Source organism: Mus musculus, chromosome 7, assembly GCF_000001635.26.
Source record: "Mus musculus strain C57BL/6J chromosome 7, GRCm38.p6 C57BL/6J".
In the NCBI taxonomy this organism is placed as follows: Eukaryota; Metazoa; Chordata; class Mammalia; order Rodentia; family Muridae; genus Mus; species Mus musculus.
In genome coordinates this window covers 25,294,719-25,316,423 of record NC_000073.6, presented here as the reverse complement: position 1 = coordinate 25,316,423, position 21,705 = coordinate 25,294,719, and the positions used below count along the sequence as shown (strand labels likewise).

Below are 21,705 nucleotides of genomic sequence, written 5' to 3'. Positions count from 1 at the left end.
ACTTAAAGCACCATCAATACATAAAAGAAGCTGGAGAGGCGACTTAGTGGTTCAGAGCATGTTGCCCTTGCAGAAGACCCTGGTTCGATTCCCAGAACCCATATAGTGGAAATCCAACGCCTTCTTGTGGCCTTCTCCTACACAATGTGCGCGCATAGTACGCTGACATACATTCAGGAAACACGTCTTTTCCTTTTTTCAGCTAAGATGGAAAAGAAACCATGTTATAGATTAAAAACTCAACGAATCCTCTTTATTTTGGCAAGAAGAGAAAACGTCTTTCTGCCACAGACCATGTGATGGTCCTTGGCATTCAGATGGACGGACAAAGCACAGGTCCGAGGTCACAAACCCCAAGGAGGGTTTCAAAGTAGAGACCAACTTCACAATATCCGTCTCTAAACAGTGGCTCGAGGGTCGCAGGGTCCTGGAGGGTCGGGCAGGGTCCAGGCGGTCGTCACGGGTGTTCCGGAGTCCAGCAGGGTCAGAGGTCTCGAAGGGGGTCAGGGGGGCGGAGATCACGGAACAGCGGGAGTCCAGATTCCGGAGCCATTCGGGGCAGGGGCTGAGGGAGGGGACGCGGAGAACGGCTCCCGCGGGACCGTTTGGCACAAGAGGGAAAGGGGCGGGACGCAGCGCATCCAAAGTGGGCGCGGGGTGTGGGAGGGGCGCGGGATGCCTGGCATGGCCGAGCCCTTGGGCCGGGAGAGAAACGGGGTTCCGGAGCCCAGCCGGGGCCCGGTGCGCCGCCCGTGGGGCAGAGGCGGGGAAGGGATGCTCAGACCGGGGGTGCAGGGCCCCCGGCTGTGTGCATGCTGAAGTATTCGGTGAAGCCGGTGTGCGGCGCCGCCGTCTGGGGCACAAGCGGCTGGTAGGACGGCGTCGGGCCATCCCAGCCCGAGTCGACCGCCTTGGAGAACCGAGCGGGTGGGGGCGGGGAGGCTGCGCCGGGTTCGGCCATGGTCACCACACGGCCCCTCGGGGCCACCGCCGCCGCCACCGCTGTCTCCTCCACCTGCTTCCCGGCCTGGGATGGGGGGTCAGGGTCAGAGGCTGCCCAGAACCCTCGGGGGAGCAAAAGCGGCCCCGAAGGCCCGTCCCCCTCCCCCTAGAGGACTCCCACCACCCCAAATATGGACGCACTTGTCAATCAGGGAAGGAGTGGGTGGCTGGGCGCCTGGGCAGTGGGGCCAGGTATTCAAGGGGTGGAGTTGGGGTGCGCCGGGCAAACTCTGGAGGCGGTGGGGGAGATGGGGACCAGCCTCGGAAGGCAGGCGGCGGGGGCACAGCGCGGGGTGTCCTCGGGGGCGTGCGCAACAGCGCCAGGACCCAGTCTGGCAGGGTGGGCGCGGGCGCCGGGGGACGGTCGAGGCGGGGCGTCGGGGCATGGGGAGTACGGAAGGCCAGGGGTGGGCTCAGACGCCAATGAGCAGGGGGTGGCGGCGGGGCGGGGAGCGGGGTCAGGTACTCCAGGGGCGGCGCCAGCAGCTCCTCGGGCGCCGGGGCTGCGGAGCTTACAGAGGAGGTTGGCGGGGGGATGGAGAAGAGCTCCGTGAAGTTGGGCACCGAGTCGCTGATGAACGTCACGTTTCCATAGACGTGCTGCGGGAAGGCTTTATCTGCTGATTGGCTCCCTCCAGGTCCAGGGACCCCAGCGGAGGCGATCTGTGAAGTTCGCACGTGGTACGGAAAGTTCTTGTTGGCCGCCGATGGGCGGGTCATGATCTGAGAAAAGTCAGGCACAGGTTAGAGAAGCAGTGTCCAGGCCCCAGACTGTCCCTATAAAATGTAAGGACTTAGATGATTCCCCTCCACTTGGCCTCTCTACATTGCCTTTGAACCATTCAGACTGCCTTGGACACCAGGCCTAGGGTATCTTCCGGCATTCTGACCTTTTCCCTCAACACACCTCTTCTAATTACTATGCTTAGTGGTGTTTCCAATATCACAATCCTGACTACTGGATGTCATAATTAATTGGTTATGGGCAGTGTCCTGTGCTGCCCAGTATGAGAGCCACTAGCCACATATGGCTTAAATTGAATCAAAATTAAATGTTAAGTTGTTTCTCAGTTACACACTGCCTTACCTAAGCTCATTAGGCTTGGAGAGCACAGATTAAAGAGTAGAAGTGTTTTACTGCTCTTTCCTGTTTTGCTTTGTTTTCTTTTTGAGACGGTCTATGTAGTCCAGGCTGTTCTCAAACTTGCTATGTGGCTAAGAATGACCTTGAACTCCTGACCTCCTCCCAGACTCCTGATTTCCCCCCTTCACCTTCCTAGTGCTAGACTGAAGATGTTCAGCACCACACATACAACCTTAGAATGTGTCCATAAACACACAGTTCAGCTAAACACCCGTTAGTAGGCTCTCTAGAATGTCAACTCCTTAAAGGGAGGAACTCAACTTTTTCTCCTCTTTTCAGTCTGTGCAGCATCCTCGAGCCTTGGGCATCAAGTGCTTGGATTATAAGCATTTACCACCAGAGTTAAAACTTGACTACTTTTTTGGTTTGGTTGCATTCGGTTTGGTTTTGACTTTTCAAGACAGTGTTACAGCCCTGGCTGTCCTGGAACTCACTCTGTAACCCAGCCTGGCCTCAAATTCAGAGATCCACCTGCCTCTCCCCCCTGGGATTAAAGGCTTGCGCCACCACCATCAGGCAGAACTTGACTTTTCTATTCCCTGTTAAGTCCCAAGCTGAATCTTTTGTAATGCCTAGCTGTTAATAAATACTGGTTGAACATTTCCAGAATATAGGTGATGGATGTTTCTAGATCCCATTCTGCCACCATACTCCATCCAGTAGCTCAACACGACCTCGACCTCACTGAGGCTGTGCTGGATGCAGTGAGCTCGCTGCTGGCTTGCTCGCTCAGTTTGGCATGCTTCAGAAAGAAGCTGAGTGAAGGTGAAAGAAAGCAGCAAGGACACTTGTCTCGCATTCTGAGCTCTGAGCTGGCGGTGCAGCTCTTGGCTCCATCCCTCACTAAGTGCTGGATCTGGGGCACGTTGATTAAACAACCTGAGCCTCACCAGCCAAAAAGGATTAAGGTGCCTATCTGGAAAGATGAGAGGGTGGAAATGAAAGCCACTGCTACAGAGCCTCATGCACGGTGGGTTCTCGGTGTTTCTTTCCTGTCTATCCCCTTCTGACTTCTTGCTGAGCTTCTAGATACACCACCCAAGGAAGATGGGTAAAGTCTACACTTAAGCTAGGTCCTGAGGTGGAAGATGGCAGACCTGGTCCCTTCCCTGGGGGCTGGGCATGCTGCAGACTATGGGTCCCCAGGGTTAAAAAGCTAAAATCGTCAATGATACTTACTTTTGTTCTCTCTCTCTCTCTCTCTCTCTCTCTCTCTCTCTCTCAAGGTCTCATGTTGCCCAAAATTATATTTTTCTGTATAATTTTTCTTGCAATATTTCTGTGGGAGGATGACTTGAACTCCTGATCCTCCTGCCTCATGCCAAATTTAACTATACCTATTTCCTTTTGTGTGCCACCCCCCATGTGAGCCCTGACTATCTGCCAGAGAATAGCAGGATTCCAAGTGCATGGTCTGCCACCAAAGACCATGGATCCCTGGAGATTCCACATCTACTCTCTGTATAGCATTTACAATGACTCCTGGACTGCCTGGCAATTTGGGCAAGGAACCCAGAGGGTAAAATGTGTATGGATATTTCTAGCAAGAATCGGCTAAAGACTGCTGTGCTAGTGAATCCCAGAACTTGGAAGGCAGAGACAGGAAGATTGCTGTGATATCAAGGGCAGTCAGGGCTGTATAGCAAGATTCTGTCTCAAGAAGGGGATAGGGATTGGAGAAGAGGAGTGGGGAAAGAAAGGAAGGAAGGAAGGAAAGAAGGGAAGGAAGAAGAAAGGAAAGAAAGAAAAAAGAAGCAAGCGGGGTCGGAAACAGGTGTTCAGGGGATAGCTGATGGATGTAGCATTAACATTGTGAGCCAGGTGCAATGATGCACATCTCTAGCCCCAAATATATTACTCAAAAGACTAGGCAGGGGAAATATGGTAAAATTGAGGCCAGGTTGATCGACACAGTGAGACTGTCTTAAAAAACAAATCTGCAACTGGGTGTGGTGGCATAAACCTTTGATTCCCAGCACTCAGTAGTCAGGAGGAGGCAAATCTCTGTGAGTTCTAGGCCAGCCTGGTCTATGTAGTGAGTTCTAGGTAAGCCAGGGGAACCTAGTGAGTACTTGTGTTAAAAAAAAAAAAATTCCCTCCACACACACATATACGCACAAACTGCAAAGTCGGTGTATATGAGGACTGTCACCAGGAAAAAAGGATAGGATGTGAGCCAGGACAAATGACAGCTAAAACAAAATTAATAGATAAGAGCTAAGATCTTCCTCGAGCCTAGGTGTGGTATAAATGCCATTCAAAGCTAGGATCCCAAGAGCCCCAGTCTGTCCCATTTAACTGATGCTTGAGCAATAGCTCTCGATGGGAGAATGGGGAGAAAGGGTGACCAAGGGCTTTGGGTGGGTAGTGATAGTGCAAACAGAAACGTGAGAGCCTGGGGACACAGAGTCAAGAAAGCACGTGAGGGAGGGGTACAAAGAAAGAGGGGCTTGTGTGAAGAGGCCAGGAGACAAGGTCAAGAGAAGTGACAGAGAAGGAGAGCTCTGGGGGATATGGTAGAGTACCTAGCAGGCTTCCAGACAGTGTCTTCCAGTGACCACAGAGTAGATGCAAGGAAGATGGGAACTGAGTGCGGTGTCATGAGCCCGCAGTCTCAGCATTCAAGAAACTGAGGCGGGATGCCACAAATTGCAAGTCAGATGGGACTGCACAGAAAGCCCATCTCAAAAATAAATATAAACAAAAGAGTAGTAGGTCAGGAGCTCTAAAGAGGGCAACACATTCAAGCACATAGCAGGCAGGAGGCTCGTGCATCCTCTGGAATTCCCGTTCTCACCAGAAACACGCCATGGGCATAGAGGTGGATCCCCAGCTGGATACCGTTGACTATCTTCTCTCGGGCCCACTTTGGGATCCCAAAATTGGCGATCAGAGCCATGACGGGGACAGCGAAGAACCTGCGGGGAGGTTTAGAATGGGTTGCCACCTCTGCTCTCCACCCTGTCCCACGTGCCCACCTCCCTGCTGTCACTCACAGGCCACAAGCAGATCCCAAACTGCGCCATGGGCATGGTTAGCCTTTGAAAGCCAGATGTTGAAAGAGGACCCAAACCCCACTGGCCTGGGAGATTCCAGTGAACAAAGACTGGGCTGAATTTAACTCTGCTCCACATCACCCCAACCCTGGCAACTTATTAACCTCACGGACCTCAAGAGATATCCCAGGGTCAGATTAATGAAGAACAAGGACTTGACTGGATGTTTCCAGAGCATTTTACATCTATGAGCTCATTCAGCTCTCACACTGAGCTCAGGAAACAAATACAGTTTCCATTCCTATAACAGTGACGAAGCAGAGGGTTGCTCTGAGGCCGTACAGTTTGGAAGCTTCAGATCTGGAATCTACCCCCCCCCTCCCCCCGCAGTCAGATCTGGAATCTACACCCCCCCCCCCCGGCAGTCAGATCTGGAATCTACCCCCCCTCCCCCGCAGTCAGATCTGGAATCTACCCCCCCTCCCCCCGCAGTCAGATCTGGAATCTACCCCCCCCCCACCGGCAGTCAGATCTGGAATCTACCCCCCCCCCCGCAGTCAGATCTGGAATCTACACCCCCATCCCCCCGCAGTCAGATCTGGAATCTACACCCCCCCCCTACAGTCTGGCTCAGAATCTGCCCACTTTACATGAGCATCGTTGAGCAATAACTGAGCTTTTTCTGGTTGGTTGGTTGGTTGGTTTGAAGGATTTTTCCGAGACAGGGTTTCTCTGTGTAGCCCTGGCTGTCCTGGAACTCACTCTGTAGACCAGGCTGGCCTCGAACTCAGAAATCCGCCTGCCTCTGCATCCCAAGTGCTGGGATTAAAGGTGTGTGCCATCACTGTCTGCCCTTCCCATCTCATGCCCTTCAAGATAACCTCTGAAGGTGATCCTAGTAAAGACCCTATCCTATGAAGCAATATGACAAATTTGCTGTAAATACTTCTGATTTGGTTCGGTTTGGTTTTCGAGACAGGGTTCTCATGTAGCTCGGGCTGGCCCTTGAATTCTTTTTTTTTTTTTTTTTTTTTTTTAAAGTTTTTCAAGACAGGGTTTCTCTGTGTAGCCCTGGCTGTCCTGGTCACTCTGTAGACCAGGCTGACCTCGAACTCAGAAATCCGCCTGCCTCTGCTTCCCGAGTGCTAGGATTAAAGGCGTGTGCTACCACGCCTGGCTGGCCCTTGAATTCTTGATCCTCCTGTCTCTGGCTCCAGAATACTATGATACAGACATGAGCCACCTTGCCTAGCTCCGTGAAAGCCTTTAACAGTTTCTTTGGATTTTGCTTTTGTTGTTGTTTTTGTTTTGAGACGCTGACTACGTAGCAAGAGCTGGCAATCCTCACTAGTTAGCCTCCCAAATTCTGGCACTTTTTCCACTTTTTACTCTGAGAGGGTAATTTCAGGTTAACACCCACTTGTTTTAAAAGCTCATTTTCCTTCCTATGATTGATCTAGTTTGAGGGGTAAGGTAGGTTGGGACCCCCCACCATGTCTCACCAGAGAGTATAGGCAGCAAAGAAGGGCACATAAAAGGGCTGCTTCTCTGGATAGTGCCGAAGGGAGACCAGCACAGCATAGCAGAACCACACATAGGCAGCCACCTGCAGCCCGATGAGCCCATAACCAGCCGGAGACTCGTATGTGTATAGTACCTGGCCTGGGTCAAAGAACTGGACCCACAAAACAAGGGTGGTCATCGCTCTGGCCTCTGACCCTGGATCCCACCCTTGGGCACCCGGGCTGGAACAGAGGAAAGGGTTAGGCCAGAAGTAGTGGGACCGCTAGGGATGGGGCTAGAATTACATACAGGTATGCAAGGAGCCTACGACGACTACTGTGTGCCCACTGTGGGACTAAATGCTATCACTCACACCTTGGGTGACACAGTGAGAGGCCCTACTATAGTCCCATACAAGAGGTGGAAAGCCTCCAAAAGTGCCCACAATAAGGCCAAGGTCCTCCTAACTCATCGCAGGCAGAAACAAGCCCAGAGTAAGGGTGGGAGTGACCATCTAGGAAGGGGGGCGGGCTTAAACAGAACTACATCTCTGACTCTTGGACATGGGGACAGTGAGAAACAAGGAGGAGTCACTGAAAGACAAATGGGAAGGCAGAAACTCGGGATGGGAAAGAGGATGCTCTGTGGGGAGGGCCAGTAGATGGGGCAGGAAGGAGAAGGGCTGGCAGGAGCTTTGGACACTCACTTCTGCCTCGTAGATGAGCAACACCACGTGGGTGAGGGTGTACAGGGTCATGTACACAGACAACTTCACGGAGCCTGAGTGGCTGATGCGGCCTCTGGCAAGCAGGCCGTAGGGGAGGAGACAGCAGGGTGGATGCTGTCAGGGAGGAGGGAGCTGCCACACCCCCCACCTCCACCTCCCTGCCCTACTCCCCAGCCCAGCCACCCCAATGCGCAGTCCCTGCCCGGGCACCGTGTCACCGTGAATCCCTTCCCGAGGAGGATGAGTGTGAGCAGGAAGATGAGGAAACTGGAGGAGAAGAGCAGCTTGGCTGGGAAGAGAGGAGAAGATGGTTCAGGCACAGGCTCCGATCACCCGGCCCCGGGGTGGCGGGGAGGGGGGGCTTCTACCTTCTATGGTTCATCTATTCTCACCCAAGATCTTCACGCTGCCATTGCCAATGCCATCTGTGGCATACTGGCCCCAGTAGATGCAGAAAAACAGGAGGCTCAGGACTAGGAGGGATTGAGAGACCAAGGAAAGACAGAAACCAGCTTTGGGACACCACTGTCGTCTAGCAAACCCTCTGCCACCCCCATCAGAAAGAAGCCCAGAATATCTGCTAGGATAACCTGCTAGAAAACTCTGGAGGCCATAGCCCCAGCCTCTCCTCCCTCAGATCCATCAGGCCACATCCCTTTCCCCAGACCGGGGAGTATAGATATAAGTCCTCCTCCCTCAGATCCATGCCCAGCCCTCCACCCTCAGATCCTGGTCTCAGGAGCCCAAGGCCCTCTTCTGAGAGAACTCAAAATCTGGGATACTCAAAACCTTACCCTCCACTCCTGCTGCAGCCATGAACATTTTATAAGTTGTGTGGAGTAACTGACGGCCTTTCAGCAAATCTAAGGAGGAGATGGGAAAGCTTTACCCAGGTGTGTGTGTGTGTCGGGGGGGGCATTTCCATATCTCAGCTCTCCCACTTGTCCCACCTCTCCCCCCGAATGTGCTGTACTCACATCCAAAGTAACAAGAGAGGACAAAGATAAGGGTGAAGATGAGGAGAAAGGTCACATCTGTCTCCAAAATCCCTAGGATTCAACGGAAGAGGTGGGAAAAGGTTTTTGGAGTGGGCATCTCTGCCTGCTGGGGCTTCCATCCTGCACTGTTCCTCCCAGATCTGCTCACCAAATTCATCAGCTGAGAAGTGCCGTGTCCAGAAAGACTTGCCGTTGGTAAGGACCATCTCATACTCCAACTGCAGCCCGTCTCCCTGTGGGGAGTGGGGAGGCCTAAGTGGGGCTCTGGGCAGGTAGGAGGAAGTCAACAGGAAGGGAAAGAGGAGAAAGGCCAGGCAGCTGCCCCAGGCCCTTACCCCACACTTGCTGAGTGCGATATACCACCATCTTTCACGCACAGAACGGAAGCTGCGGCCACTGGAGCAGCTCAGGTAGCGAGTTCCCTCCTCTGACACCACCTGGGGAGAAGCCAAAAGGCTGAAGTCTCATCTGCAATGCCACCAGGCCCTAGACCTTTAGCACCTCTGCACTGCCTCGCACCTGACAGCCCGACCAGGCGTACTGAGTGGTGAGATTGATGACCTGGTTGTTCTCTGGCCTGATCACCGACTCCTTGGCCAAACAGTCCTAGGGCAAGGCAGAGGCATGGTCACCCTCTGAATGGCTGTGGCCTTCTGTCCCTGGACACCCCTCACATACCCACTCTTCACAGCTCTCACCTTGTCCCTTGCCTTGTACACCGCTGGCCACTGGGATGGGTCGTCAAAGTAGAGGAGGATGTTCTGACAGCACTTAGCCTGAAGACCCAGAGATTTGGCGGTTGGGGTGTTTATAGCAGTTGGAGAGCTTTTGCCAAGGAGGGCCAAGGGAGTGTCCAGCCTCAGCTAAGGAGAGTGGCTAGGGAGACTCACCTCGGGGTATCGGAATCGGAAGTCCAGTCGTCCATAATCCGAAAGGAAACAAAATCTTGTCAGGAACACCCAATCCTGGCAAAAAGAATCCAGTGAGATCTGAGTCCTTCAAGAACTCAGCTTGACCCTACCCACAGACCCTCAACTTTTCTTCTCTACCCAAAGCCACTTAGCTTCCCAAACACCACAAAGCAGCTAAGTCACCTCCAGAATTCTTTCCAGATCCTTTTGCTGTGTGTCCGATTTTCTGCTGCCCTGGTTTTCTCCCTCAGATGTCCCTCAAGTTTCTTTCCCCCCCACCCCCGTCCTCCTCCTCCCCATCTTCCAGACACACTGAAAAAGACCAGGGATGGCCAGGTGCACATCCCCACCACCATCTGTCCTGGACTCTTTCTCAGCTGCATTCCCCCAGTTACACACACACATGCACACACATGCTGAGAGAGAGAGAGAGAGAGAGAGAGAGAGAGAGAGAGAGAGAGAGAGAGAGAGAGAGAGAGAGAGAGAGAGAGAGAGAGAGAGCAGCCCCAAGGTGGTCCCACAAACCATGCCATCATGACATCCTGGGCAATCTCCCAAACCTTCCTTGCTGGTCCTGAGCAGGCCAGGCAACCTCCACTTGGTGGAGTGAGGGGTGCTGTCCCTTCAGCACCACCATGGTGCAGCTCTGTTCCCCGTAACTCTGACTCTGCCTACCGACCCTCCCCACCCAGGCTGGCCTCGACAGCCACCATGCAACCCCCAACCCACAGCCTTCTCCCTGGTCCGGGCCCCCATTCCTCACGCCCCGGCCCGGGAGGGGCGCAGGGGGCGGGGCGGCATCATCCCCTCTTGGGTCCCGCGGGCCAGGGAACGCTAGGAGATGGCTCGGTGTGCTCACCTCTTTGGAGCTGAGGTTGCCCCGCACGTACTTGGCCCGGGTGCGGGGGTACAGTGGCAGCAGCAAGAGCAGTAGCGGCGGCAGCAGGCGGCGCAGCACGGGCGCGCGGGAGGGCTCCATTCCTCCCGCTCTGGCCTCGGCTCGGCTCCGGCTCCCGCTCCGGCCCGGTGACGGAGGCGAGAGCGCGCGGGCTGGCCAGCGCGCGCCCCCGATTAAAGGGGCCGCTGGACGCAGCGGTCTCCGCCCCCTCCTCCGGGATGGACTAAACTGTCTCCTACTCTTCCCACCTGAGAGAGAACATTCTCTTGTCACCTCACCCCAGCTGTGATCCTCTTCTACAGGCGTCTCAAAGAAACCTCAGGATGCGTGTGTCCTAAACTGAACTCACATTCCCGCAAGCAAGGGTCTTCTTTGGACTGCAGACTCCAGGATTTAACCGAGAAAACCGAGCTCTGTCCTGACCACTGATCCCCAGTTTTGACCCCAAATTATTCTATTATTACCCATTCTCTAGATTTGGCAAACCTTGTGCCCATAGACACACAGAAGATGAGACATTGTTCTGGGACACACACATACACACACACAGTAAAACCTTCTAACAAAACAATCACTCCTGACTGCCTGCCCCACCCCTAGGGTGTGAACCCCAGCTGCTTGAGACAAAGGTGAGATATGGAGGAGCCAGTGCTCTAGCTGCCAGGGCTGGCTTTGTCATGTCCCTACCAGAAGACCTAGGACAAATCACTGGGCCTCTTATCCCTTAGTGTAGTTTGATGCCCCCCACCCCCACCCATGCTGCTATTAATTCTGTCATTTCCCATAGGGCAACTGAGAGTCCTGGGAAGGTCTTCCAGCATCAGACTCCAACAAATATTCCTAGCTTTATCCTTCACCCTCCACTGCAGAAAATTCATTCACTGCTGCTCAAAATGCCATTTCAAAAGCTTTCTGGCTAGACACATCTGCGGGGTAGGGGGACAGGCAATTCTTTGTGAATTCAAGGCCAGACTGGTCTCTGCATTAAATTCCAGAACAGTCAGGACCACATAAGTGAGAATCTGTTTTAAAAATGGGGGAAAAAAAAAAAAGCCAGGCAGTGGTGGCGCACGCCTTTAATCCCAGCACATGTGAGGCAGAGGCAGGCGGATTTCTGAGTTTGAGGCCAGCCTGGTCTACAGAGTGAGTTCCAGGACAGCCAGGGCTGCACAGAGAAACTCTGTCTTAAAAAAAAAAAAGAAAGAAAGAAAGAAAGAAAGAAAGAAAGAAAGAAAGAAAGAAAGAAAGAAAGAAAAAAGAAAGAAAAAGAAAAAAGAAAAGAGAAGGAAAAGGAAAGTATGAACAAAAAGCTTTCTGGCTGGAGATGTAGCTCAGTGGTAATATGTTTGCCTAGCTTATGTGTAAGGTCCTGAATCACATTCCCAAAATAGCAAATAAATGAAATTCCTGGAGTAAGACATGGTACATGCAATTAACCCCAGTACTTGGGAAACAGACTGGTGGATTGCTCCAAATTCCAAGCCAGTCTGGTCTATACCATAGGGAGACTGTCTCAAAAAAAAAAAAAAAAAAAAAAAAAAAGAAAGAAAGAAAGAAAGAAAATTAAAAAAACGGAAGAAAAATTCTAAACAAATTAAAACATACAAACTGAGAAGAAAAAAATAAATGCATGGAAAACTCTGAGTGTAAACTTTTTACCATGTGACCAGTTGTTACCAAGAGGGATGATGAAAAATTTTACTCTATGGGGGTTGGGGGAGTAGAGAGTTGTTACACTTTGTTTTGTTGGGTTTTATTGGGCTCATAGTTCCGGCTGGCTCAGAGGATAACTATAAACTCTGAATCCTCCTGTCTCCACAACCCCAAACAAACACTGAGAGACATGTACCCTCTCCTGTTGGCTCCTGGGGCTCCAACAAGGAAACAGGTGATATATCTATCTTGGCCTTGGAGTTTAGAGCTAAAGAAAGCCCTCCCACTCGGGAGGCAGAGGCAGGTGGATCTCTTGAGTTCAAGCTCAGCCTGGTATATAGAGCAAGTTCTAGGACAGCCAAGATTACACTGAGAAACCCTGTCTCAAACAAATAAACAACAAAAACAAAAGAAAGAAAGCTACTCTCCTGAGACAGCCACTCACTGAAAATCAAGAGTACAAAGAAGATGTTTTATTGAGGTGACTGGGAGTGCGGGATACCTGCCCCCCAGCCCTACTTAGTCTCCTCAGTACAGTCTCATTGGGGGGAAGGACCAAGCCTCTGGACTGCTCTGAGTTACTACCCAGGAGAGACTGGGCAGTGGGGCAGGAGGGTTGGGGCTCCAGTCCAAGGCAGATGTTCTGGGTAACAAGGGTGATGGTGGCTGTGGTAGGGGCTGAGGTGGGCGGACATCCCAGGGCTGGGGCGGGGGCGGGGGTGGTGTGGCTATGAGCCAGATGCTTTTCAGCATATCAAAAGCTGTTGGGGGACCCCATGCTGCTCCAGATGGTGATGATGCTGAGGACAGGAATGGCAGTTGGTGACCTGGAGGTTGCACCTGGCTGCCCCTGTGTGCAGGGGTAGTGCTGTTGCAAGTATGAGGTATGGCAAAGTCACACCCCTTTGTTGCCTGCTGAGTCCTTTGCTTCCCCTCCCGTGGAGCATGCTCAGGAACTTCCATACAAGAAGATGCCATCCTCTGTCTCTCAGGGACCCTCGGTTTGGCCTCTGGTGCAGAAGAAAGAACACGGAGATCATTTGAACTACAACAGAGTGGGGAAAGAGAGAAGGACGGGGAGGAGGTGGACTCACCAGGCAAGGGTAGCTGGCAACCTCGGAGCACCAGGGCAAGATCAGGCACACAGCCATGGCAGCCCTGTAAGGTTCTTATGATGGTGTCTCTGGACTCCTGCACTAGGTTTCTCCTGGGAAAGGCTTGTGGCACAATGAGTTGGTACTGCAACTCCTCCAGCAATTGCCCCAACACAGGAAGATCTGGAGAATTTGGTGGGCCTGGGCCTGAGCCTCCTGGTACCTTGTTCTCCTTGCCTTTTGACTGAAGGTCTGGTTCTTGTACTCCAACTGGACTGCAGGAGGGCTTGGTTGGTAGCTGAGGGGTATGTGATTCCAAGGCACCTCTGTTAAGCAGCCGGGCCACATCCAGGGATTTCACCTCATGGTTGAAGAGACCCCGGTGCTCCCGGCTCAACCTGCCTTGAGTTATCACAACAAGCTTGGGGGCTGCAGAGGCCACAGGATCCTGGAGGATCACACATGGATCCCGACTGGATATGGGAGGATCCTGACGGGCCAATGGCCTGTGGCTGCTCACCAGGGCCTTATTTCGCTCCCTCCTGGTCTTGCGACGGCGAATTCGGCCAGGTTTCTGAAGCTGCTGGAAAGGCTGAGGGACTGGTCCCCGAGGGTCCATGATATCCTAGAAGACAGAGTGGTCATCAGACGCAAATAAATCAAGGACAGTAGCTGAGAGGGAAAAGATGGGCAGGGAAAAGGGAGAATGCCATTTAAAGAAGTGAGGGAAGTATACAGCCAGCCACTGGAAAAGGCCTGGCCACACAAGAACTCCAAAATGAAGTTCAGGTAGTTCATAGGAAAAAAAAAAAGTCAGGAAATTGGGGACAAGGTAACAGAGAATAAGAACATGGAAAAATAGTTAAAAGACAATAGCCAGTCCTTGTGGTGCAGGCCTCTAATCCCATCTGCTCAACAAGGCTAAAGCAGATAAATCAAAAGTTTAAAGAGGCCTGCCTGGGCTACAGCGTGAACTCAAAAGCCAGCCAAGGTAACACAGTGAGATCCTGTATAGAAATAAAATTCTAAACAGTCTGTGTCTTGGGAGCCTAAAGAGCTGGCTCAGCAGGCCAGGAGGGATGGCTCAGCAGTTAAAGAGCACTAGCTGATCTTCCAGATAACCAAGGTTCAATTCCCAACACCCACATGGCAGCTCAATCAAAGGACTGAGCTCAGTTCCCAGCACCCATCTCAGATATCACATATAGCCAAACTCTAGCTCCAGGGGATCTGCTGTCTTTTTGTGGGCATCTACATACACACACACAATTTAAAGTAAATCTTAAAAAGAAAAGAAAAAATGTCTGGTTCTTGTACATGGGTACCCTGAGCACTAAGAATATAAAAACTGGGGATATAGTTCAGTGGTAGAATACTTGCTTAACAATTACATGGACCTGTGTTCCTATGCTTGGAGGTCAGTATATACATGTTTTTATACATATAAATGAAGATAAATAAAAAAGATGGAAGACGAACTAGGCAGAGTGGTACCTGCCTATATCCATCTCTCTTTGGATGACTGAGGCAGGAAGATCATTAATTTGAAGTCAGCTTAGAATATAAAAGACTCAAAAAGAACAAAACAACAGAAAATATAAGTTGGGAACAAGATTATAAGCAACTGGAGAGCTCTGAGAAACTAGAAATAACAGGTGGAAAATCCAGGGCTGGGGAGGTACAGGAAACGGTAATAGTAAATGAAGGTGGGAAAGAGGAGCAGGCATGGTGGTGAAAGTCTGTGATCCCAAAGTTTTGGAAGTGAACGGAAGAAGAACAGGAGCTTCAGAATGAAGTTGCAGCCAGCCTGAGTCTTTAAGACTACTCTCAAAATATTAAAAATAAAAGACATAAGGCAGGAGAGAGGGCTCCCAGAGACATCGAAGGGCTTGCTTCGGGGAGGACATAATTCACAAGAGCCTTCAGAGGCTGGGCCACTCCTGAGGGCAGGCGTAAGGCTGGGGTGCAGCTCAGACAGTTGAGGTGGACCCAGGAGGGGCAGGGTGGGGGAGGGGTGCCTTACCCTCTTCTCTCCTAACGGACCCCCGCCCTGGACTCCACGCGGCTGTGGAGAGCGGTGGCTTCTTTTCTGTAGAGACCCCCAAGCCTCGAAGCTGTTCGAGCACTTCCGGGCCTCGAGTGAGTGCGTGTTAAGCCAGTAAGCACACCTCACGCATGCGCTCCCCTTGCCACGCCCCTTGCCCAGGGAGAAGCACGAGGCACCAAGATTGACAGTTATGGCCCCGCCCAGCCCTGTCCAGAGTCCGCCCCTCTCCTCACTGGATTGGCTTCGAGGGTTTCTAGGCCCGCCCGCCTTACACAATGCTGATTGGCTAAGGCTGCTGGCTGACCACTTGACTGGTCCCAGTGGAAGGTGCTAGGTTCCATGCACACAAAGATGGCCTTTGGAGGCATTCCTGAAGCAGCATTTTTTGAGCCCTGTGACTTTAGAAAACTTTGTAACTGCCCAGAGCCTATGTCCTAATTTGTGAAACCAGTTGGAAGTAGGACTCTCCCCGATATGGTTCATAGAAGGATGGAATGAACCAACATACATATGAATGAATGCTTGCGAGGTTTGATTCTTTCGCTTGCTTCAGAATTTTCTCTCTCCCCAACTCCTTTCTCTGCACATGTCCCTCACACCTTCAGCTCACTCAGGATAGTCTGGAACTATTCTCTTGCCTTTACTTCTCAAATGCTGGAATTACAGGTGTGTGGCCCCCAAACTTTCAAGTCAAACTAAACTACCCTAGTGTATATCCCTGTCCAAATGTTAGTAATGTTATGACCTGTGTCTTTTCTTTGTGCTTCCCAGTCCTTAGAAGCTCCCAAACCGTGTCCATACACTGTTTCAGGAAACCACCTCTGGGTCATAAAACAGTGAGGGGATGCCATGAAAATGTTGGTACTAGTAAAAGGTTTCTGAAAGTACAACAGAATCAAACTAATAAATCTAAGGTGCTCATCAACTTTGCATCTCAAAATTTGTGGTGGCAGGGCCTTTAATCCCAGCACTCACTCCGAAGGGGGAGTTCTGTGAGTTCAAGACCAGCCTGGTCTACATAGACTTATATCCAGAACAGGCAAGACAACTCCATAGACCTTGTCTCAAAAGAAAAAAACAAAACAAAAACAAACAAACAAACAAACAAACAAAAAATGAAATAATTTCATGGCAGCTTTGGTCATTTGAAGTGCACACAGCATCATGCTACGCCATGCCAGTGACCACTGCCTCAGAGTCTGTTCAGAGACAATATATTAGGAATTCCAAGATTTTGGCTGTATATAAAAAGTTTATCCTGCCAGATGGTGGTGGCACATTCCTTTAATCTCAGCATTCAGTAGAGAGAGAGAGGCAGGTGGCTCTCTGTGAGTTCAAGGTCAGCCTGATCTACAGAATAAACTCTAGGACAGCCAGGGCTACACAAAGAAAAAACAAACAAACAAACAAAATAAGTACACCTAGCTTATTAGTATGCAAATGTGCTTTTGTTTTTAATAAATGGTAAAATTATATCTGCACAAAAGAATTGTTCTAAGTCCTTTTCTTTATAGTAGTATCAGGGAATATTAGATGTAAATATACCCATATTATACACCCATAAGCCCAGGGTAATATAAAAACTATTCAGTCTAGCATCTGGAGAGACAGCTCCCTGGTTAAGGGACTGAGTTCAGTTCTTGCATCCACACAGGGCCGCTCACAGTTGCCTTTGACTCCAGCTTTAGGAGATCTGACACCCGGTTCTGACTTCTGCAGTCACCTGCCTTCAAATGCACATATAATCTTACAAAGATATAAACACACACACACACACACACACACACACACTCAAATTCACACACAACCACACACTCACACACAGCTTTCTTGGGCTGGAATGGTTGAGCACACCTTTATTGCCATCACTAGGGTAGATTTGGCTAGTCTGGTCTACACAATGAGTTCTGGGTAGCCTAAGCTACATAGTAAGACCTCCTATTTAGAAAGAAAAAAATCAAAACCAAAAACTTTCTCAGGCAAAAGTGGGGCTCAAGTAGAAAAAGTTGAGGAAGCCCTGTTCACCATGGTAGAGGCTGGAGGATGGTGAGTTTAAAGTCATCTCATACATGAGACCGTACCTCCAAACAAGCACACAGGAAAGAAGTTCTGTTCTAGAGAAACACAAAGCCTCAGAGTCCCGGGCCTTTCTCAGTCATGTCTGAGTCTCTCTCTCCAACACATGGATGGAGATAGCCAGGATCTGACCATTAATGTAACTAATATCATTCTGCAAGCACTGCACTTGTTTAGTAATAACTTCATGCCAGGTCCAGATTAGGGAAAGAGATTGAGACAGAATGTGAACACAATAAATAAAACTCTTCACTACTTTAGTATCAAGCCAACAAGAAGGAATGGATAGGTTTGAAAGTTCAGTCGCTAGGTGGGGCTGCCAGAAAACAACTAGGCCATTTAGGGGTGAGGGAGACCCTGGGCATCTGAGAAAACACTGCGATTTGGGGTTTAGTTTGAGCCAGGGAAAGAAAGAAGATGATAGAAAGTGGCCTTGGCTACAGACATGGGATTTGGAGTCCAGAGCCACCCACCTGAAGTTGATGATGGAACTTTGTATCTAGAGAGAGGAACAGAGGCCTAGGAGGTGCAAGGTGATCTGCAGGACGGATGCCAAGTTGGACCTGGGCTGGGCCTTGCAGCCATCTCCAATTTCTGATCTTTCTGCACCTCTTTCACATAGATCTGATGGTGCCTCTGAGGCATGAAGATATGCATTTGAGATTTTATACCACTAAAAAACTAATGTTGAAGCTGGGTCTAGTGGCACATACCTATAATACCACCACTCTACAGGCCAGCTTGGTCTACAAAGCAAGTCCAGGACAGCCAGGGAGGGCTCTGTCATACAGAAAAACCCTACCTTAAAAACCCTACCTTAAAAAAGACACACACACACACACACACACACACACACACACACGTATATACATATACATAACAAATAAATAATAAATAACAATAACAAAGCCTTAGTGTTGGGCTTGGCCTGGTGGCACACAGCTTTAATCTTAGCACTCAGGAGTCAGAGGTAGGTAGATCTCTGTGAATTCAAGGCCTGCCTGCTGTTTATAGCAAGTTCCATGAGAGCTAAAGTTACAGAGTGAAATCTCATCTCAAAAGAAAACAGAAAGTTTTAAATAGGGAAGTCCCCTCAAAGCCACTCTGGTGCTGCCTCCACCAGCTTCACTTCTTTTTGTTTTTGTTTTCAAGACGGGAGTTTCTCTGTGTAGCCTTGGCTGTCCTAGAACTCTGTTGACCAGCCTGTCCTCGAACTAGTACATCCACCTGTCTCTGGCTCCCTCCAGTGCTGGGATTAAAGGCGTGTGCCACCACCGCCCAGTTTGGCTAGCTTCCTTTCAAATCCCTACACCAGTAAGAAATGGGAGCGTCCCTTCCCAGGTGTCTAAGAGCCACCCCCTCCGCGGATCTAGGAATGAGCTCGTCCACTCCCTCTCCTATGTGAATGGGTTACACACACACACACACACCCCCGTAGGTGGTCTCTTCCGGAGTTTTCTGGCCCTGCAGCAAATGATTTCCTCCTCGGACGGAGGGCGCTAGATTGTCCCTGGTCCCTGTCGGCTTTACAGGTACCCTGCCCCTTTCCGTCCACTCTGGGTTGTGTCTCTCTTGTCTGCGCCCCCTCTTCCCCTGCCACGAGTGCCGCTTGGTCTCGCCTGCCCCTCCCCCCTGCGTTGGGCCCCCGTGGCCGCAAGGGGTCCCGGCGGGAAGCGGCAGACGAGCCCACTTTGCGGCCTCCATCGGGGGAGGGGAGCGAGGATTCCTTCCTACGTGACGGTTTCTAGTCTGCGAAAGGAGGCGGCGTCTGGGCTCGGCCTTCGCCCTACGCGCGAGCGAGCGCGGCAGGACGGTCCATTGTGTTGGCCCGAGAGGTAGGGGTGGGCGTGGCGGATCCACGTCCTCGCGGAGCTTTCCCGGGCGGACTCCACTCTCATCCCCAGGGGGCTGCGGTGCTGAGGATGAGTGGGGAAGGGGAGAACCCGGCCAGCAAGCCCACGCCTGTGCAAGACGTGCAGGGTGACGGGCGCTGGATGTCTCTGGTGAGTGACCGCGCGTGGTCCCCAGGGTTAGGGGCTTGGGGGGCGTGTATGTCTATAGAACTGCTTCGTGACATCCTCCTCCTCACCTAGGTGGGCAGCCTGGTTTGGGTTGTTTGGGGTTGTTCCGCCTGAGGCAGCGGGGTGGGGCGGGGCCTGGAGCGTGCGTGCCTTTGACTCTTTCTGGCTTTCTCTGCAGCACCATCGGTTTGTAGCGGACAGCAAAGACAAGGAACCCGAAGTAGTCTTTATCGGGGACTCCTTGGTTCAGCTAATGCACCAATGTGAGGTGAGGGTCCACCCGTTTCCTCCTTCCTCATCCAGGCATGCACCCTCACTGGCACTTCAAGCCCAGAACCTGATAAGACAAGATAAGGGGTACAGAAATGCCCGTGGTAGCAGGAATCTAAGAACCCCATGTACATGTCTGCTGAGAATGAAGTGTGTGCCCTGAGTTTGTCGGGTTGGGTTTGTCTCTGTCGAGTTAAATTGAGGCGTTCCTTCAAGATTGTGTCAGGTGAGGGCTTTTCATTGTTTGTTTAAGGTGGGGCACAGCCCCTGTTGGGTTTACTCGAAGTTGTAATAGCTTTACAGAAAGTGAAGGTTGATTGTAATGGTATTCTGCAAAGACTTTATCAGTAATAAAGTCCCTAAGACGTTTAGCTACAATGGCTTTCCCCCCCACCCCACAATGAGGTTCAGTTGTATTGCCATTAGCTCTGTGTATACTTAAAGCAGACAGGATCTTCATAAAATGAACGTAACTTCTGTGAATTTTGGTTAAAGTGAAGCAGTAATAAGTTCCATGATTCCGGATTTGGTCAAGCTGAGATTTAACCGGACCTTGTCCATAAAGTAAGGCTAATCCATAATGATATGTCCATAATGGCCTGGACAGAGGGTGGTGGCTAGTGTCTACGTCATTTCTTGACCCCAGATCTGGCGGGAGCTCTTCTCACCTCTGCATGCACTTAACTTTGGCATTGGTGGTGACAGCACACAGCATGTACTCTGGCGGCTTGAGAACGGGGAGCTGGAGCACATCCGGCCCAAGGTAAGGAGGCCTGGGTGGTGGGCTAGCCGCTTTTTTGCCTGCTTCTTTACTATTGATTTGTGTCACTCTTTCCACAGATTGTGGTGGTCTGGGTGGGCACCAACAACCATAGCCACACAGCAGAACAAGTGACAGGTGGCATCAAAGCCATCGTACAACTGGTGAACAAGCTGCAGCCCCAGGCACGGGTGGTTGTGCTGGTGAGAGCCTTGGAAGAGTGGCAAAGGAAAAGGGGCAGCGGTTGTGGTGGCACATGCCTATAACCCTGGCACTTGAAGGGCTGAGGCAGGAGGATAATTGAGCTAAGGGTTGTTCTGGGCAATATGACAAGACGTTGCCTTTAAATGTTTTTTTTAAAAAAAAAAAAGTGGCAAACCTGCTGTACTTGACACAGTTATGGACACCTTGGCACAGTGGTCTCCCACAAAGTGTCTGGTAAAAAATTTCTACACTTTAAGAGTGGCTATGGGCTAGTGATGGTGGTGCACGCCTTAAATCCCAGTGCTCTAGAGGCAGAGGCAGGCAGGTCTCTGTAGGTTCAAAGCCAGCCTGGTCTATATAGTGAAGACAGCCATGGCTACATAGAGATCTTGTTTACAAACAGTGGCAGGGACCGTTCGCCTGTTGCCCAAGGGAATGCAAGGTAATTTGAATGTTGAAAAAAATCTCAGAAAGTTGCCAGGTGTTCCTGCATTAAATTAAGCTTTATCGCTTCTAGCTAAGACATTTCCACCTCTGAAAGAGCCCACTGGCATTATGTCTTTAATGAGTAACTCTGCAAACAGGCTGCTGCCACCTGCAAGATTCTTAGCATGTCCTCCCTAGTTTCACATCCTTAAACTGTTTTACAGCTGGCAGTTTCCTGGGGGTTGGGGGGTGGTGAAGGTGGACAGTTTGGTCCAGAGATGCTGATCTGACAACTTACTATTGGTGTGCCTCCTCAGGGCCTGCTTCCGAGAGGCCAGCACCCCAACCCACTTCGAGAGAAAAACCGACAGGTAAACGAGCTGGTTCGGGCAGCACTGGCTGGCTACCCCCGAGCCCACTTCTTAGATGCAGACCCTGGGTTTGTGCATTCTGATGGCACCATAAGTCACCATGACATGTATGATTACCTACACCTGAGCCGCCTGGGGTACACACCTGTCTGCCGGGCCCTGCACTCCTTGCTTCTTCGTCTCTTGGCCCAAGATCAGGGCCAAGGCATCCCTCTGCCAGAGACAGCATCCTAAGCATCTTTCCTTCCCTTGATATTAAATGCTTCTTCTCCTCTTCCTGTTTTCTGCTTTATGGTTAGGCATGTCTGAGTACCAGTTGTTACTCAAGGTGTTTCTATTTGTACCTACAAGATATTTTGGGGTTTTTTCTTTGTTTTTCGAGACAGGGTTTCTCTGTATAGCCCTGGCTGTCCTGGAACTCACTCTGTAGACCAGGCTGGCCTCGAACTCAGAAATCCGCCTGCCTCTGCCTCCCAAGTGCTGGGATTAAAGGAGTGCGCCACCACTCCTGGCAGATATTTTGGTTCTTGAAGTCAGTTGAATTTCAGTAGTGTGCTTTGGGCAAATTCTGGTTGAAACCAGTTTGCCATTATTACCCAGTTAG

General features: G+C 51.0%; 3 protein-coding genes across 11 annotated transcripts; 1 reads left to right on the top strand and 2 right to left on the bottom strand.

Annotated features, from left to right (window-relative positions):
• Positions 1-227: 227 nt before the first annotated feature.
• Positions 228-10,924, bottom strand: Tmem145 (transmembrane protein 145). 5 transcript variants are annotated; one of them, XM_030242690.1, is made up of 16 exons: positions 10,529-10,924; positions 10,141-10,427; positions 9,261-9,335; positions 9,069-9,146; positions 8,890-8,976; positions 8,706-8,807; positions 8,519-8,603; positions 8,350-8,421; positions 8,167-8,235; positions 7,765-7,845; positions 7,583-7,661; positions 7,352-7,445; positions 6,645-6,817; positions 4,944-5,064; positions 1,519-1,725; positions 232-1,027 (listed from the first exon to the last, which is right to left on the bottom strand). In XM_030242690.1, the coding sequence occupies exons 2-16, from the start codon at positions 10,258-10,260 to the stop codon at positions 779-781; spliced, it is 1,692 nt and encodes a 563-aa protein (XP_030098550.1). In that variant the 5' UTR covers positions 10,261-10,427; positions 10,529-10,924; the 3' UTR covers positions 232-778. The 5 variants fall into 5 exon arrangements, with proteins under 5 accessions (XP_006540177.1, XP_030098552.1, XP_030098551.1 ...); XM_006540114.3 differs by having other exon boundaries at positions 228-1,725; positions 10,529-10,757; NM_183311.2 differs by lacking the exon at positions 10,529-10,924 and having other exon boundaries at positions 229-1,027; positions 10,141-10,316.
• A 1,359-nt stretch (positions 10,925-12,283) lies between these two features.
• Positions 12,284-15,065, bottom strand: Prr19 (proline rich 19). Of its 3 annotated transcripts, none has more exons than XM_017322433.1 (3): positions 14,421-14,940; positions 12,927-13,551; positions 12,284-12,842 (listed from the first exon to the last, which is right to left on the bottom strand). In XM_017322433.1, exons 2-3 carry the CDS (start codon positions 13,543-13,545, stop codon positions 12,361-12,363), a joined length of 1,101 nt encoding a protein of 366 aa, XP_017177922.1. In that variant the 5' UTR covers positions 13,546-13,551; positions 14,421-14,940; the 3' UTR covers positions 12,284-12,360. The 3 variants fall into 3 exon arrangements, with proteins under 3 accessions (XP_017177922.1, XP_006540325.1, NP_001074763.1); XM_006540262.1 differs by having other exon boundaries at positions 14,425-14,940; NM_001081294.1 differs by lacking the exon at positions 14,421-14,940 and adding an exon at positions 14,950-15,065 and having other exon boundaries at positions 12,291-12,842.
• A 3,372-nt stretch (positions 15,066-18,437) lies between these two features.
• Pafah1b3 (platelet-activating factor acetylhydrolase, isoform 1b, subunit 3) lies at positions 18,438-21,376 on the top strand. 3 transcript variants are annotated; one of them, NM_008776.2, is made up of 6 exons: positions 18,469-18,581; positions 18,954-19,052; positions 19,249-19,338; positions 19,987-20,103; positions 20,181-20,303; positions 21,048-21,375. In NM_008776.2, the coding sequence occupies exons 2-6, from the start codon at positions 18,972-18,974 to the stop codon at positions 21,333-21,335; spliced, it is 699 nt and encodes a 232-aa protein (NP_032802.1). In that variant the 5' UTR covers positions 18,469-18,581; positions 18,954-18,971; the 3' UTR covers positions 21,336-21,375. The 3 variants fall into 3 exon arrangements, with proteins under 3 accessions (NP_001344279.1, NP_032802.1, XP_017177516.1); XM_017322027.2 differs by lacking the exon at positions 18,469-18,581 and adding an exon at positions 18,596-18,884 and having other exon boundaries at positions 21,048-21,376; NM_001357350.1 differs by having other exon boundaries at positions 18,438-19,052.
• Positions 21,377-21,705: the final 329 nt, after the last annotated feature.